The sequence below is a fragment of the Pecten maximus genome, chromosome 6 (assembly GCF_902652985.1).
Source record: "Pecten maximus chromosome 6, xPecMax1.1, whole genome shotgun sequence".
Classification (NCBI taxonomy): Eukaryota; Metazoa; Mollusca; class Bivalvia; order Pectinida; family Pectinidae; genus Pecten; species Pecten maximus.
Genome location: NC_047020.1, coordinates 14119376 through 14138288, shown reverse-complemented (window position 1 = coordinate 14138288; position 18913 = coordinate 14119376). Strand labels below are relative to the sequence as shown.

At 37.8% G+C, this 18913-nt stretch overlaps 1 protein-coding gene across 2 annotated transcripts; it reads left to right on the top strand.

Moving 5' to 3' along the window:
• The first annotated feature begins 1759 nt into the window (after positions 1-1759).
• On the top strand, positions 1760-17635 carry LOC117329037. 2 transcript variants are annotated; one of them, XM_033886723.1, is made up of 4 exons: positions 1760-1894; positions 7468-8108; positions 13180-13289; positions 15527-17635. In XM_033886723.1, the coding sequence occupies exons 1-4, from the start codon at positions 1890-1892 to the stop codon at positions 15650-15652; spliced, it is 882 nt and encodes a 293-aa protein (XP_033742614.1). In that variant the 5' UTR covers positions 1760-1889; the 3' UTR covers positions 15653-17635. The 2 variants fall into 2 exon arrangements, with proteins under 2 accessions (XP_033742614.1, XP_033742615.1); XM_033886724.1 differs by lacking the exon at positions 1760-1894 and adding an exon at positions 1969-2174.
• Positions 17636-18913: the final 1278 nt, after the last annotated feature.

Below are 18913 nucleotides of genomic sequence, written 5' to 3'. Positions count from 1 at the left end.
TTCATACAATTCTATATCTCCTAAGTCCAATAATACTTCAGACTAATCATCTTCATCAAAATTTATTTAGTCATTTAGGACTAGTAAGAATTTACCACAATTTCCCCTATTGGGCCCCACCTCTCTCATCCCAGGGGGTCAGACTTGTGACATTTATGCAAAATCACATAAAAAGTGTTTCTGACCAGATTAGGTTCAAATCCATGCATTAACTTGATGACTCAGAGCGATTTAAAGGCAGTACCTCTATTTTCCCTAATTGGCCCCACCCCTCTGGCCCCTTGGGGGTCAGAGTCACTGTTTATGCAACATCTGATCCCTTTCTCTCAAGGATCTGTCTGACCGAATTGGGTTCAAATCCATCAATACCTTGATGACAAGTAGGGATTTAAAGAAAATACCTCTACTTCCTCTATCTGACCCTGTCCCTGTCCAAGGCCCCTCGGGAGTCAGAATCGTCATGAATGTAAAATCTGTTCCCTCACCCCTAAGAATCTTAAAGACTAAATTAGGTTCAAAACCATCCATAACTTTATGATAAATAGTGATTTAAAGGCATTACCTCTATTTCCCCTATTGGGCCCCGCCCGCTGGCCCCTGAGGGGCTAGCGTCACTGTTAATGCAAAACCTGTTCCCCTTCCCCCAAGGATGTTTCTGACCACATTTGGTTAAAATGTATTCATAACTTGATGACTACTAGCAATTTAAAGGAATTGCCTCAATTTCCACTATTGGGGCCCCACCCCTCTGGCCCCTTTGGGGTCAAGAGTCACCATTCATATAAATCGTATCCCCTTCTGACAAGGATCTTTCTAACTAAATTTGGTCAAAATCCAATAAAAACTTTACAACTAGTAGCAATTTAAAGAAATTACCTATATTTCCCTATTTGACAGCCTCACCGTTTATGCAAAATCTATTCCCACTCCGCCAAAGATGTTTCTGACCAAATTTGGTCAAAATCCAATAAGAACTTTTTAGCTAGTAACAAGTTAAAGCAACTGTTGATGGACAATGGACGGACGGATGACAGACGCCGTGCCATATGATATAAGCGGTCCAGGTGAGCAAAAAAAACCATCATGCAACTTTGTTTTGTCTGAATGAACAACCCCCTCTCTCCAAAAACGAAGAAAAAGAAAATTCATGCACCTATGTGTTGTCTGAATGAACAACCCCCTCTCCCTAAATAACATTCAGAAACCTTTGTTGTGTCTGAATAAAACCTCCACCTCCCAAACATTCATACACCTAAAATTTTGCCTTGGGTGACCCCCATTTTTGGGGAGGTGGAGAAAACTTTTCATTTATAGATTTAAAAAGTATCGGAGTATTAAGGAAGTCCCTGAGGTGCATTTTATACACGACACCTATGTCCCATATGTTATTCCTCCATTTGTAATCCCTCTTTCGAGACATATGCAATAAACATTCAATTTCATGATAGCACCAAAATCTTTGGGTACTTATGCATGTTTATTGATAATATTCTTTTGAAGTGTACGGTATGGTTACATTATATTGTACCTTTAGATACCAAAATTACAGGTCACATTACTTACGATTACACCGGCGAGTGCATGATACAGGTAAATCAGGTTAGTCATATTTCTATGGCCATTGAATTTATTGATTACTTTTATAACCATGCATACATATGTACAGCCCGATGCATCTTTCATAGGTAGAATGCAATTGACACTCTATGTTCACAGAGTGTTGATTTTTATCATTTTCACAGGGGCTTTGTCACCCATCAGACCATCACAGGCAGTACATGCATATGTATACCATATATCGAACAAGTCATGACTTCCGGTCTGCGAAATTGTCTGGATTACCTATGGGATTGAAGCTTAAGCAACATCATGTGCATGTATGATGAATTATGAGGTAGGATTGTAAATTCCATTTAAGTAGCTAAATTATCTCCATCACGCCATATTAAATGGACAAAAGCAAGGCATAAAAGATTACACAAGTACCGGCTGGTGTTCATCTACGCAGTAACTTAAAATCTTTCCAACTTTAGTGTTTAAACAACTTAAAATGCAGAATGAAACAAACTAAATAATTACATACAGTATCAGCTGAAAACCTGGATTAATGGTTCGTGCAGCTTTACTACAGATGCAGACACCTTTGTTTATCCACCTAATGGAGATTAATTAAGGTAAATATTAGGAAATTTTTTTTCCATTCCTATATAAATTATGATACCCCCACATAGAGCTTGCCTTGATTCTTCAGGAAAATTTGTTTCCCTTCATATGTTAAATATATACCCACTAATTGATCAAGTTTGAGGTGAATGTTAAGGAATATTCCTTTTCTTTCTTAGCTAATACCAATGCACTGATGGAGCTTGAGGCGATTCAGTAGGAAAATTGTTTTTCCTTCCAATAATATATGTTATACCCACTAATTGATCAAGCATGAGGTGAATGGTGAGGAAAATTATTTTTTTCTTCAATCTAATACCCACTGATGGAGCATGAGGTGATTCATTAAGAAATGTTTTTTTTTTGCATTTTGCCAGTGAAATATATAGAGGATTTCAAGTTTAAGATCACCAAAAATATCAATATTCTGTCATACTCGTGAAATACTGGTATATGTTATATTAAATGGGAAAACATTCAATATCCTCTATATAATATATTGACAAAAGATGAAGAGCAATTTGAATAAAACATCACATAATCACAACATTGAAAGTGGGTAACACTTAATATCTTAATAAAATACATATTTATGGAGATACATGTACTTCAGATATAGATAAATGGATTAACATCAAATCATGATTATGTAATTTGCACTCTAACCACTTTGTGGCAGGAGCCTTAAAAAAGTGTATAGTCTGCTTGTTCACACAGCTTCTGTAATCTTATGCTTTCTTCGTGGCAATTTCATAGGGCATTAAATACACCTTGTCTGTATAGCACTACACTGTAATGGCAGGGGTCGACATTAACTTTTTTCTGCACTTGTCCCTTCGGACAAGTGATAAGATAAATTCACTTGTCCGAATGACATAATCACTTGTCCTACATGTTTCTACTTTCCATCTGTTATGTGTAAACAGCGAGATGATTTATTATAAAGTAGAGGTAAGCACTGCAAGCCATAATTTCGACTCATAATAATTACTAACAACAATAAAACAGCAAGAAAGTATTATTACAAGTTATTTAAGTTTTACTAAACCATCCTTTTTTTACCTAAAAGCAGATGAATGAAGTACTTTAAAACTAGAGGCCCATGGGCCTTAATGGTCACCTGAGATTTGAAATAATTCAGTTAATTTAATTGACCATTTTGGCCCCGCCCATAAGCCCCTAGGGGTCAGTCAGGGCCAACATGTGCATATTATCAAACTTTCATCACATGCTGAAAATGTTAACCAAGTTAGAATGAATTCCAATAGACACCAAACAGAAATCAGTCAAAAATGTAAAATATAGTAAAATTTACCCCCTCCCCCGGGGGTAAATGTGTGACCCCAGGGTCATGAAATTCACAATTTTAGTAAAGCACCTCAAGACCCTTTCATCTATAAACAGTATTTGATTCTATCTTATTTCAGTCTGAAAAGAAGATTTTTGAAATTTCAGTCAATTTGACCCTTTTTAGCCCCGCCCATCAGCCCCTAGGAGTCAGTCAGGGCCAACATGTGCATACCCTCGAACTGCCATCCCAAGCTGATAATGTTAACCAAATTAGAATGAATTCCAATAGAAATCAAACATATTATAGTCAAAAATGTGATTTCCCTATATAAACTACAGTAAAGTTTACCCCCTCCCCAGGGGCAAACTTGAGACCCCAGGGCCATGAAATTCAAAATTTTAGTAAAGCACTTCTATAAAGAGTATTTGATTCCACCTTATTTCCGTCTTGAGAAGAAGATTTTTTAAACTTCAGTCAATTTGACCCTTTTTAGCCCTGCCCATTAGCTCCTGGGGGTCAGTCAGGGTCAACATGTGTATACCATCAAACTGCCTTCACAAGGTGATAATGTTAACCAAGTTAGAATGAATTCTAATAGAATTCAAACAAATTATAATAATAGATGTTATTTCCCTATATAAACTATAGTAAAGTTTACCCCCTCCCCAGGGGCAAACTTGAGACCCCAGGGTCATGAAATTCACAATTTTAGTAAAGCGCCTTAAGGCCCTTCCAACTATAAAGAGTATTTGATTTCACCTTATTTTGGTCTTGAGAAGAAGATTTTTTAAATTTCAGTCAATCTGACCCTTTTTACCCTCACCCATCAGCCCCTGGGGGTCAGTCAGGGCCAACATGTGCATGCCATCAAACTGTCATCCCATGCTGACAATATTTACCAAATTAGAATGAATTCCAAAAGAAATAAAACAAATAAAAGTCAAAAATGTGATTTCCCTACATAAACTATAGTAAAGTTTACCCCCTCTCCAGGGGCAAACGTGATGTAAAGCACCTTAAGACCCTTCCATCTATGAAGAGTGTTTGATTCCACCATATCTGAGAGTAGAGAAGAAGATTTTTGAAGTCTTAGTCAATTTGACCCTTTTTAGCCCCACCCCTCAGGCCCCTGGGGGGTGGGGACCATATAATTTACAATTTTGGTTGACCTTTAGCCATAGAAGCTTCCTGCCAAATTTCATGGAATTTGGTTTAGGGGTTTTGGAGAAGAAGTCGAAAAGGCAAATTGTTTACGGACACACGACGGACGACGCCGGACAAAAGGGGATTAGAATAGGTCACTTGAGACTTTGTCTCAGGTGACCTAATAATTAACTTTCATGAAGAACTGTTCGACTTAACTATAAACAAACTTACTACTGTGAAAACATTAAAACACTTCACCGTTTTCTAGGGCACAGCAGTCTGCTTCATCTGTAGCCTCCTTAATTATATCAAAACTGATTCATTTTTATTACGATTCCAGCAGACGGTATCTGTCGTAGTATCAATGCTCTCACATGTACAGCATTCGCATGCGTTTCAAACATACTAACGATACCGATTACATGTTTTCGAGAGCCCTTGGAAGTCGACCATCATTTCTATGTAGTTCCGAATGAAACTTTAATTTAGCATGATCAACTCACTTCCGTTCGATGGTTAACACAATTTAAAGGATTTTTTACTCATTTTACAGTGAGTATTGAATCAGTTTTGACTTCAGAATATAACATAAATAAAACACAAAGACAGATTTGTTACTTGTCCCGTTGGACAAGTACTTTAATGATTTCACTTGTCCGACATCAATTTCGTCTGGTACCGGACAATCGGACAAGCGTTAATGTCGACCCCTAGGCTATCTAAATACTCCTGTTTAAAGGGATAAATACATACCATGTAATAAAAATCCCATAGAAGCTAGCTTCCTTGTTATTATAAACAGTAGTTTTATGGACACTGATCATGGTTAAGACAATAACTGAAACATTATCACATACAGCAATAATTCCTGGTTCACCTGATAAAAATATTTTTATTCAGATTTATTGATTTAACCCTTTGCCACATGTAAGCGCCTCTGGACGCCTTTACCCCTTGCCACATGTAAGCGCTTCTCGACGCCTCTGCATTATCTCCATGTAAGCGCTTCTCGACGCCTCTACGTTATCTCAATGTAAGCGCCTCTCGACGCCATGCCGGTTCGGTAAACTTAGACATGGAAAATCCCGTGATTGAGAGCGACACCTATCAGGAAATCCCTGATACTATTTTAAGAAGATATCAATGCATCGACCAATCAGATTTGTACACGTCATTCATACGAAAGTTTTTGAATAAATTAACCTAGAAAGTGTGAGTCATGAGTGTAGAAAAGTGTGACAACAACGAGGCGTGATGGCGGCCGTGGCTACGATTTTGCGCGACGTTTTTGACGACGATGATGATAATTTAGAGTTCGATGGCTTTGGACCTGAATACATCGAGTCAGATATTGATCTTAACGATGTTCTAAATGAACTGTCAACAGATAACGAGTCCAAAAATGAGGACGAACGGCGACTAGTTGTACCGCCGCCATTAGGTAATGTTGACCGAGATTTTTCGCCGATCACAGTAAATGATTTTGTTAGGGAAACGGGGCCAGTACTTCCAGAAACTTTTGATTTTGATACTGCAAGTCCCATTGATTATTTCTACCTTTTCTTCAATGAGAATCAGTTTTCCACCATAGCTTGACACATTAATAACTACGCTCGCTGGCATTTGAAAAACGAAGGTAGATTTGACCCGAAATGGTCGGATACACATTCCTTCGTCGCGACATCGGATATAAAATATTCTAGGCTTAAGCCTGAACTGTTGAAATATTCTTGTGAAAACTTTGAAAATTCAGTTTGTTTCATTTGGGAGTTAATGATGAATCATTTCATGTACAGGAATTCAATGAATTATAAATTGCATTGTCAAAATATTTTGAAATTTTTCTGTTCTGTTTGTATACAGCTGATTTCATGGTTATGTGTTGTTGGTTTTATAAAGAAAATAGCACAGAATTAAAATTTAAGAAATTCTGAACATAATTGTAACTTACTAAAAATGTCTAAAACAACTATTTCACTTTCAAAATTAGGTTTAGAAAAATTAATCAAAACAAAGCTTAATTTCTCAAAAACTGCCATTGAGATGGTGTATGTATATTTCAGTCAGCGCAATAATGTTGCATTGCAACAATGTATCTTTGCACTATTGGCACAGAGTGCTGAAGTGTTATAACCTGCATGTGGCAAAGGGTTAACATTACATAATGTTTTTTCTGTACCAGTCTTTTCTGGGGATACAGGTTAATTTGGTTCCTTTCACCCCGGGATGCTATAGCTAGTGCAGACCAAATATGGACAAAATCAGTCCTACAGAAGAGGAAGGATTTTAACAGCGATTTGTTGCATACTTGCTCTATAGATTGGGCCCTGCCTTGAGACCCCTTAAGTGGGTCAGACCCACCATTGGTTTTCCTTCGCCCATGGAATTGCTTCAGACCAAATATGGATCAAATCCTTTCATTCTTACAGAAGATTAGGAGTTTATAGATTTGTGATTTTCCTATTGGACTCACACCTCAGGCCCCCTGAGCTAGGTTCATCTTCACCCAAGAACGCTCTACACCAAATCTATTTGAAATCTGCTTATTAGTTCATGACTTTTAATGCAAAATTGACGGACAAGGAACACAGGATGATAGACACTCAGACTAGAAGAGCCGCTTATTGATTGTGTGAAAGAACAGGGAAAAACACATTCGTGCCAACTGTTCCGAGACAGGAAGCAACCTAAGTCTCTGTTGTGCACTTAAAATGCTCTACCTCCTGAGCGCAAAAGCATACTCTGTCAGCTGGATGTCAAGAGACCATATTTAACATAACAAACACCCATGTCAAATCTTTCATTATTTTCACCAGTCATTATCTATCATTTAATACATGAACTGAATAAGTTTTTTTGTCTTGCAGGCTTACAACTGACAGCACTAGGACACTGATCATGAATCACCTCCCAATAGGATCAACTGCTAAAGACCAGGCAGTCAACTCCTCACCTCCGGTCAGTCAGAATGGCTTGACCCCTACTTCCCTCCCTACTTCCCTCCAGGAGAAGAACCCAGAATTGAGTGGAGTAGAGACCAGTGGCGACACCAACAGTACAGATCCTTTGTTACACTCAAAGGGATTGTCAAATCCATCACAAATCAAACAGCAAGAGGCAGTAAGGAGACCTGAACAGAACTTATATGGAGGTCAACAACAGAGACAAGATACAAACCACCCCACACATAAAAAGTGTGAAGAAAGTACTGCACAAGCCAAAGGAAGTTTCCCAAGCATATCCAAAGGGAAACGACCAAGGGAGAACAAAGATGCTCCTTCTCAGAGGGATAAATTTTTCAAATTTGTCACCACTAATGAGGATGTGGCGCAAGCTGATTACTGGTACATTCACCAGAACAGGTCAGAGGACATGCTGCCATTAGACAGTGGACCTGAGGAGATGGGACTGCACATAGACCACAAACATGGGGTACAATGCACAACTTCCCATCCAACTGAGTCTGTCACCGTCAGTGGCAAACATCAATGGAAATCACCAAAAAGAGGTATTAAATCACAAAGATTAATCTATTACAAAGAGTTAGAATGGACCTGCATCTGACCTACGTCTCATGCAACTCTGAAGTTTATCTATGGTCAATAGTATAGGCTAGGTTTATTCATTTCAAACAAAAGGTGGGGTCAACATTTGGGCCCCTGGTCAAATTTTTTTTTTTTTTCACAGTTTGCAGAGGTATGAAAATGAATCGCAACCTTTGGTTTGTTTTGTTTAACATCCTATTAACAGCCAGGGTCATTTAAGGACGTGCCCGGTTTTGGAGGTGGAGGAAAGCCGGAGTACGCAGAGAAAACCACCGACCTACGGTGACTACCTGGCAACTGCCCCACGTAGGTTTCGAACTCGCAACCCAGAAGTGGAGGGCTAGTGATAAAGTGTCGGGACACCTTAACCACTCGGCCACTGCGGCCCCGTAAATTTATACACCATAAAGTGTCATAATTGATTTTCTAATTTATATAAGCCTGTTAAAATTATTTACCATTTTGTCAACTTAGTGTTATGCAAGGAAGTCCACTATGACTAAGTTGACAAAATGGTAAATAATTTTAACAGGCTTATATAAATTAGAAAATCAATTATGACACTTTATGGTGTATAAATTTACGGGGCCGCAGTGGCCGAGTTGTTAAGGTGTCCCGACACTTTATCACTAGCCCTCCACCTCTTGGTTGCGAGTTCGAAACCTACGTGGGGCAGTTGCCAGGTACTGACTGCAGGCCGGTGGTTTTTCTCCAGGTACTCTGGCTTTCCTCCACCTCCAAATCCTGGCACGTCCTTAAATGACCCTGGCTGTTAATAGGATGTTAAACAAAACAAACCAAACAAACCAAAGTATAAATTTACTGTTATTTTGATACCAAATTTGTCATATTGACATACATGATGTAAGCATAGTGACAAATTCAATTAGAAAAAACATACAAAATTTTCACAAAATTTAAAATGTATCCAACATTGTCAACTTGAATCAGTATACAGTGCATTCCGCTTAATTGGGTAGCCTATTTGCGGGGCCTTTTTACCCGATTAACCGGCTTATGCGATTAGCCGAAAATGCATGTCGCCATCTTAGATTCGGTCCGTAATGTTGTCTTAATGAGTTGGATCGAGTTTGGATGAAAATATTGATGTTTATTATTGTTATTAATGGGTGTTTTTGTTTGTGGTCTTACCAATGTCGAATGGTCCAATTACTAGTCCATATTATTGCATTAAAATACGTGTATTAAAATAATAATAAAACCTGACGTATTGTTGTTATTTGTGTACAATCGTGGTACCTCAAATCGGGGCATCGGAGCATCCATATTTCATCCACATGTTTGACATACGATCTAAAGACTTGCCGACAGCTCATTTCTCTGATGCTGATCATAGAGGCATTCATTTGTTCGCTATGAAGTTTTTAACAAGATCTTCAGATATTATTTCATATCAATTTGCCGAAGCACAGAGAAGCCGAGTTTATTTGGGTCATTTCCTGGTATAGATATGACCTTGACACTGGAAAGTCACTGCGTCACGTGATTTCTATTGATCCGATTCCTTGTGTGGGGCCTTCCATGGGGTAATTGAAAGAAAGTAACAAACACATAATGGAATTTACAATGCAAATAATTTATTCAGGTACAACAAATTAAGATAAAAGCACATACAGTAAAGCACTATATATCTAGTACATAATTAAAGCTATATCTTGTATCAAAATTTTACAAACGTTGCATTTATTTTCTGCATTTTTACGAATTAAAAAAAATAAATACAGAACGCTATTTAACTCACAAGGTCACTTAATAAAACATCGTAAACACGTTAAAAGTCATTTTTTCACAAGTTAACATAATCAAGTTGTTTCCACAATAATTATTTATCATTATAACATCACAGTCTTGTTATCTAACACAGTTAAGTCACTTGATAAATCAGAGTCTTTTTCTTCAGCACTACCATAGTCTTTTTCACAACTCAGTCTACCATTTCACATCAATAAACTCTGTGATCTTGGTTTGTTCTCTGGTGGAATGCGCATCAATGAATCGCTGGAATGCGTAGAACGGTTCGAAGTCTTTGCATCCCTTCTCTCCCAAAAACTTCTGAACTTTGGTGCGAAGGAAATCCCGTATCTCGCTAGCTGGTGTTGGAACGATGATTTCTTCGTCGTCGCTGTTGTCTGGCTCCTCTGGTTCCTCGGTTTCTTCTTTAAGTATGCTGGCGCAGATGCTTTCATCGGAAAGTGTTCCGTGGCACTCCAAGTCTGCATCAATGTTGACGTACTCCTCGAAGTCAGCATCGGGTGTGGTGGACTCAGTGGGGTCGGTTGTGGGTGTGTCATCAGTGGGCGTATCCTCTCTCTGGTACTCGAATCCCGCCTTCCGGTAGCAGTTGATGATGGTGGTGGCTGTCACATCTCTCCAGGATCGGTTCAGAAGGTGGACGGCTGTTAATAATGTCAGCTTCTTTGCCAGGGCATTGGCCATCAGGGTTGCGTCATTATCAATCTGTGTGATGATGTTGTTGATGATGTGTCGCCTGTAGTGAGTTTTCAGGTTTTTGATGATTCCCTGGTCGCATGGCTGGATCACTGAAGTGGTGTTGGGTGGGAGGAAAACTAGACTGATATTCTTTACGGCAGTGGTGGCGGTCTGTGGGTGGGCGGCGCAGTTGTCGACTAGTAAAAGAATATTTCTTTTCTTTAGTCTCATCTCTCTGTCGAACTTTTTCAGCCAGTCAGTGAATATGACTGCTGTCATCCAGGCATTTTGGTTGGCGTCGTAGATAACTGGTAGGCTGGACTGGCCACGGAAACATCTTGGATTTTTGCTTTTACCCAGTACTAGTAGTGGCCGTTTGTCGGTGCCGTCCATATTGCAGCATATCATCGCAGTAATCCTATCTTTAGCCTTCTTGCTGCCGCTCACAGTCTCCGCTTTTGAAGCCAGTGTCCCGTCTGGTAATGCCCGGTAGTAAATCCCCGTCTCGTCGGCGTTGTAGATATCTCTCGGCTCGTACTTAGAGAGTAGCTCGGGTAATACGGTCGCCATCCAGTTATCAGCTGCTGTAATGTCGGCGTCTCTCTTCTCTCCACAGATTCTTTTGTAGGTGATGCCGTTTCTCTGCTTCCAGCGGCTCAGCCATCCAGAAGTTGGCGTGAAATCTTCTTTCTTCATATGGGATGCGAGATCTTTCGCTTTCCCCTCCAGTATGGGTCCGGTGATGGGAATGTCTCTTGCCCTGGCATCGGTGAACCAAGTCGATAGGGCCGTCTCAACATCAGAATCTTTGCCAGTTCTCTGTCGTTTGCGGTGTGGGTTGGAGTTGGCTTCAAACTGTGTCCTAATGTCTTCTCTCTTCAGGGATATGCGGGATACTTGGGACTGCGAGCAGTCTAACTTCTTAGCGATGGCAGCCTGGGAGAGCTTCTGGTCAAGAAGTTTAACAACTTCATACTTGTCAGCAAGGGTCAGGTCGTTGCGTTTGCGTTTTCCGGAGGTGGCCATGTTATCGATTGTAGTCGTAATGTTGATATGATTGCAAGATAGAAAACCACGAAGAACAACGAACGTAACAGTAAATAAAAACGACACAACATTAACGATTAAGGTAATATTATACCGGTTTTTGACATCATAACTATCAAAGGAACCTTTTTTGTTGATGAATGTCTAAAACTTAAAGAAATACGCGATGACTTTCATGAAAATCGGAGCATTTCTATTTTTTTTTTACCCGATTGTTTATTCGAATAACCGAAAAATACGACTTTTCCAACCCAATTAAACGAATTTTTTTAACATGATTTAAGAGAAAATGGTTTTGGTTTTTGAAATTTTACCCAATTAAACGAAATACCCGATTAAGCGTTACCCGATTAAGTGGAATGCACTGTAGTAGTAATCACAGTCTTTAATCTATACTTTTACAGAATCAATTTGAGGAAAGCATGTCAAATATGTACAATGCATAATTTCCCATAATCATTAATGTCTGATTATCATTGATTTCTTTTTCTTTTTTTTATACCGATATATTGTTTTAACTGCATATTCACTGATATATGATTTTTAGTTATATGCAGTAGTAGTAGCTCACAAATAATCTATCATCTCAAGGACTACTTTATGTTGAGATGGTGTTCATAAACATATGTACATGTATAGACAATAAAGTTACCATTATTATAAAACTAATAAATGCCTGATTATCATTATGTCTTTTTCCATTTATCACATAAGTATCAGAAATATATAACTAACTCAAAACATTTAAGTATAGTAAGAAAGGACAGCCTTGTCTGGCACTCAATCAAAATCTGAAATGACTATCCTAAAGTGTGCGCCAAGTTGATATCATTAGAGTTATTCACTTTGAAACTTTAAACAAGGGGAAATTGTGCATTGGACATGTTTGACATGCTAAAAAATAATTTACCAATTTTGAAATTTTCTCAAATTAATTCTGTAGAAAGTATGCTTATATATGAAACGTTTGTAAATAATTACAAAATATAGACTGTGATTACAGCTATAATAATTCTAGTTGACAAGATTGTATACATTTCAAATTTTGCATGTTATTCCAATTAAATGTAGGCACTACTTACTCTTCAAGTGAAGTATAGTATATTTGACCCCTGTGACCTTGATGAATGTAACCTTAGCTCATTCATATTAACGAACTTGATAGCCCTTCACAAGAGTGTAACAATCAGCCCAACATGATGTATCTGGAGCTCTTGGTTCTTGAGAAGACATTTAAAGATTTTAGCATATCTTCATGACTTTCTAGGGAGATGAGCTAATAATTCAATGGATATTTGACCTTGGCATTGAATGAGGTTTGAATATCTAAGATAATAATATGTGTGGTATTTACTAAGTGATGAAGTTAATACAGTAATTAATGGCATGAAAATTTAAGAATCAGGGACTGTGAAAATTAATGGTCACACTCTGACTTCAGCTTGCCCCAACTCAATCTTCAAAATAAGCTTAAGGTATGACTAAAATGTCAGATATTTATGTCATATAATCATTATGATTTGTATAAAATTACAGATATTTCGATCACAGTCTGGTACCGCCACAGGAAAATTATGACTCTGAAGTCAAAGGAGCCTTATGTACGATGCAGTAACTTAGTGAAGATCAGAGAAATGCAAAACTATGTAAGTTATATATTGGTTTGGTTTACCTATATGTAATACATTAACTAGAGCTGTCACCGAGGGGGTGACAAGTATACCCCCCGCTTTTCCATGATTGGTTTGGATACTTTGTGAAGCTGCCTCATAATTATGGCATAATCACTTACATTGTCTTCAATTTTGTTTGATATTGTATCCAGTAATTACTCAGCTGGCAGCCATTCCAAAAAGTCACGACAAATGATTCACTGAAAATTGCTCGACATTCGCATAGCCAGATCGCATAGCTGAACATTTGCTCAGTCGGATGAAACTCACCAATTTTTCTTGTTGAAAGTGGCATAATTTGTTTAAAAGGAATTCTTGGGGAAAATCACAACACCATATGGTCTTTTAACTATACACCAATTTTGTGAAAACTGAGGAAATGCATAACTGGACAAAATTAAAACCATTTTTCAAATAAAGGGGCATAACTATGTAAAAAGCTTTTTTTCGTAAAAAGCATTTACTGGAGGCACAAGTGCATGCAGTCCATCAACTGTGTAAAAAGTTTCAAGAAAATCCATTGAAAACAAAGTAAATCCATAGCGGGACAAACTTGTAACCATTTCTTACATAAAGGGTCATAACTCTGAGTTTTATAGGAAAAAGCTGTTCCTGGCGGCAAAATTCCATGTGGTCCTTCAACTCCGTATAAAGTTTCAAGAAAATCTATCCAAAACTAAGTGTATGCATAGACAGACAAAGGTGCATAACTCTATTAGAACTGGTAATTCGGCAAAATCTTTGCATAGAGCACAGCCTCATAGGGTGGGTCTTCTAACTATATACCAAATTTTAGCAAAATCATTGAAAACAAAGCAAATGCATAGCCGGACAAGCTAGTAACCATTTTTTACATCAGTGTTTTTGTTTGGCCTATTTTACCCCCGAATATCGGCTGTTTCCCCTAGGCCAAAAATGCTGTATTTTCCCAAAATTTCAATGAAGTTTCCCAATTATTAAAGCTGGGGAAAAAAATTTGAATGTTTCTTTTACCCATTCTGAAATTTTGTAAATGATAACATCGTGATTTCCGAAGCCATAAAGTATTTTCCGAACCTAACTAATATGAACGTCATCACTTTCAAACATGTAATATCATCACGTATAGGCCTAGAGGCGTGCGATCTTTGTTGTTTTAGATCTTGATCATTAAAACGCTTTGTAATAGATGTCATTGATTTCAAGCGCTCAAATGATGCAGACATTGTAAAACCAAATACTACACAAATGAACATGAAGGTCTTGTTAGAATTAGTGATACATTAATTCGGATACTGATAGTAATTTTCCAAATCATATCTTGATATATATGGGTACATACAACAGCTCTGTGCAGGGCTTGCTACGTTATCGGCTGTAGACTGAGTATGGGGTATTTCTTGTACCCTGACAGAGTGCAGTGCATGCAGGGTATGCATACTCATTCTTACCGGGATTTGCCACCTGAACAAGGAGCTTTCGTTGACTGATTAAGAGGAACTTGTTGATTTTTTTAAAGGATTAAAACAATGAATTCAGAACTTTAATAGCAACAAGTCATATCTCACCATACGGTATATTATGGGCACAAGATGATTTAAACAACTTACAATGTGTATTTTCCCAAATTTTTCAAAATGTCGATGAATTTTCCCAACTCAAAAGCCACGGGAGGCTGAAAAATAATGGGAACAAAAACACTGTATATAAAGGGGCATAACTCTGTAAAAAGGGTTTTTTCAGAAGAAGCTGTTACTGGAGACACAACTTCATGCCATCCTTCAACTCTAAAAAGTTTCAAGAAAATCCATCAAAAACTAAGTGAATGCATAGCCGAACAATATTTTGCTTGTTTTTAAAGAAAAGGGGGCATAACTCTATTAGAACTGGTAATTCAGCAAAATATTTGCATAGAGCTAAGCCTCATAGGGTCCTCTAACTACATACCAAATTTTAGTAAAATCTATTGAAAACAAAGCAAATGCATAGCCAGACAAGCCAGTAACCATTTTTTCACATACATTATTATATGTAAAGGGGCACAACTCTGTAAAAGTTGTTTTTTCAGAAGAAGCCGTTACTGGAGACACAACTTCATGCCATCCTTCAACTTTGTATAAAGTTTCAAGAAAATCCGTCAAAAACTAAGTGAATGCATTTAAAAAGCCTTCCCAAATATTCTTAATTATTCTTAAAGAAGATTTATTAAGTGTTTCAACTTTTTTTTACAGGTAAATTCGCTGAAGGAGACTTCTCCAAAATTTAAAGGCTTCTACTTGTGTGACATGGAGACAAGAAGATGTGTCTTCATGTTTTATGGAGGTCGTCACCATAATATTGACATCATCACCATTTGATGTGAACTACAGTCATATAGATCATCTACTGATGGATCAGTAAGGCTGCAAGTGTATTCAATGATTACAGAATTCTGTAAAAAATGTATATTGATAAATTATAACTTCAAATCAGTCTTTGATAACTGATGGAATCTAAATAAGTTACGAGGGATAATTGATATGCTGTAAGTCTCGTGATGAAGGATGCACTCAACAATGTTCTTTTTAAGTCCTAATATTCTCTGACTATTTATAGAGCTGTGTACCCAAGGACTGGTCTCAATTGGTTAGTTTATATTGACGAGGTAGCACTTTAAAGTACACAAGACAATCGACTTTTGCAAAATTGACAAAATCAATGAAAGAGTAGTGATCCATTTATATTTGCATTAACAGGGTTTAACATCTATAAGGATATCCATAATGATATGGTAGCACTAGGGAAAGGTGGCTCTTCATATGCTACAGTGAAAAGATGGGTGCCAGAATTTACGAGTGGCCGACAGAGCCTTGAGGATGACCCTTGTCCTGGAAGGCCCGTTATTGTTGTAACCCTAGAAATGGTCAAAGTTCATGATGTTATTATGACTGACAGACGAGTCACAGAAAGATATATAGCCAGTAGAGTTGGCATTTCACAGGAAAGAATACATTCCAAGCTGACTGAGGATCTTGAAATGATAAAGCTTTTGGACCGATGGGTACCAAGACTTCTGACAGTTGATCAGAAGCACACCAGGCGCAAATTATCGCTTGCTATCTTAACATATTTGAGGAAGATCCTGCCAACTTTCTTCAGAGATTTGTCACTATAGATGCAACATTGGGTCAATCATTTTACCCCAGAGGCCAAATAACAATAGAAACAATGGAAGAACCCTAGCTTGTTCTCCCCGCAAAAGAAGGCAAAGACTGTTCCATCAGCTGGGAAGGTTATATTGCCTTGGTTTTCTGAGATGCAGAGGGTACTTGCTGGTAGATTATCTCCAAAATGGACAAAAAATCAATTGCACATACAATGCTTCACTTCTGGGGCAGTTACGGGAAAATGTTAAACTAAAGTGCTGCGGAAAGCTCACTAAAGGTGTGTTATTCAATCAGGACAATGCTCCTGTTCACAAGTCTGTAATTTGCCATCGCTGCCATTCACAACTGTGGCTTTAAATTGATTGAGCATCCACCTTATTCACCTGCAGATCTTGTTCCATCAGACTTTCATCTATTTCCAAAACTGGAAAACAGCTATTTTAGGCACCTATACTTTCAGTCCGATGATGACGTCATACTTGCAGTGGATGACTTTCTGAACAGCCAGGAAAAGGAGTTCTATAAAAGTGGCAATGATGCCCTTTAAGACAGCTGGCAAAAGTATATAGATACTGAAGGGTATTATGTTGGAAAGTAATGCGAAATGTCCGGAAAAGTTAAAATCCTTCAATATGAGGCTCACAACATATCAAGAAGCCCTCACATTATTGCATTTGTGTTACATTAAATAATGATACAGAAAGGTCTAAATAGAAAAGTCACTGAAACCATTTCTAATGAACTTATAATACTTTGATGATACACAAAAGCACTAGGGACTTGGATATTTCCTCCAATTGAATTCATCTTTTAAAGACTTAATACCTGCACAAGTGTCTCCCTACCAGCTCAAGCTGGTTGAGGTCTGCTTAGACAGCTAATGATCATGTAAGATCATTATAATTAACAATAAACTGTCTAAATAATCTGCACTACTGGTAGCAAATACAATTTTGAAATTCATTGTATTTAAACTCTGCAGATATTCCTGTCAACCTTGTCAATTAAAGTTGTGAAGAATTAGCTTTTTCAAGGTTAGGAATAATCTCTGCAACTAATGATAAGAATGTTAAATTCAAATGCAACATTTCAGGATGTATTATCAAGTCTTCAAAACCTTTACAAGTAAGCTTAGTGTACCTGTAAGCTTAGAATTTGAAACTTATTCATAATAAAATTCAGACATTGCATGTATATGTTTTATATGTCTTGTTTTTGTTCGAATGATAAAAATACAGGTAATTCTACAAAACTTAAACCATGGTGGAAATCTAAGGTCTTCTACACTTTTAAAGAGTTTGGCATTAACAAAAGGTCCATGGGCCTCATTGGTATCCCGAGTTCTGATATGTAAATTCAGATCTTTGACATATATCCTACCCAGTGACGAAGAAAATAGATTCCGGCCCAATATCAGATGGCCCTCAACCTTTTGGTTATTGAGAAGAATCTGCTTTAAAATTTGAACAAATTTGACAACTGTGACCTTAAAAATAGCCAAGGTCATTCATTTGAACAAATCTGGTAGCCTCCATCTGAGCATGCTATATTGGCCCAGTATTTAATGACCCTCCTGCGCTTAATTTATGGTTAATAAGATTAGTCAAAATTAAAATGGTTTAGGATGGATGACACACAACAACATACAACAGGCAACTGCAATACTGGTCAACGGAGACTTTGTCTAAAAACTGTCACAAACTAATTTGAAGATTGGTTGAAATTGATGACAGAGCAGCAAATCAAAAGATTTTATAGTTGCATGGTAAGTTTATCATGACAGGAATCACAAATTGTATGACTTGTCTGTCTCGCTTAGACAGAATGGTAAGGTTTTCCCAAAGGATATATTTCAGAGCAAATTTGGTCAAATTCATTTTGTTTTTCAAGACAAATAGCAATTAAAGACCTTTATTTTCCCTAATGGACCCAATTCCTCCTGCTGCAAGGGAGATAACCTGACCATTTGTGCAAAAAATTCAGTCATAGGCACCATTTATGTACAAATTTGTTCCTCTTTTCCTATGGATGCTTTTAATCAAATTTGGTCAAAATCCATTTACTCATTCATGATAAGCAGTTATCTAATAAAGACTTACATCTATTTCCATTATTGGCCCCATCCCTCTGCATAGCCCCCGACTCACTTGGGAGTTAAAAGCACCATTTGTGCAAAATTTGTTTCCCTTTCTTAGAGGTGCCTTTTATTAGTCCCCTGCCGTTTGAAAAACGGGGGGACTTTACCCTCCGTCCGTCCGTCCGTCTGTCCGTCCATCCGTCCGTCTGTCTGTCTGTCTGTCACGCAACAGTTGTCCGGACAACTCCTTCTAAAGTACTACTCCGATCTTAACGAAACTTGGTATACATGATCAGTATAACATGTAGTTGTGCATCCCACATTTGTTTTTTTCGAAAAACCATTTTTCAAACAAGAGGCCCATGGGGCCTGTATCACTCACCTGGTTGGATTAG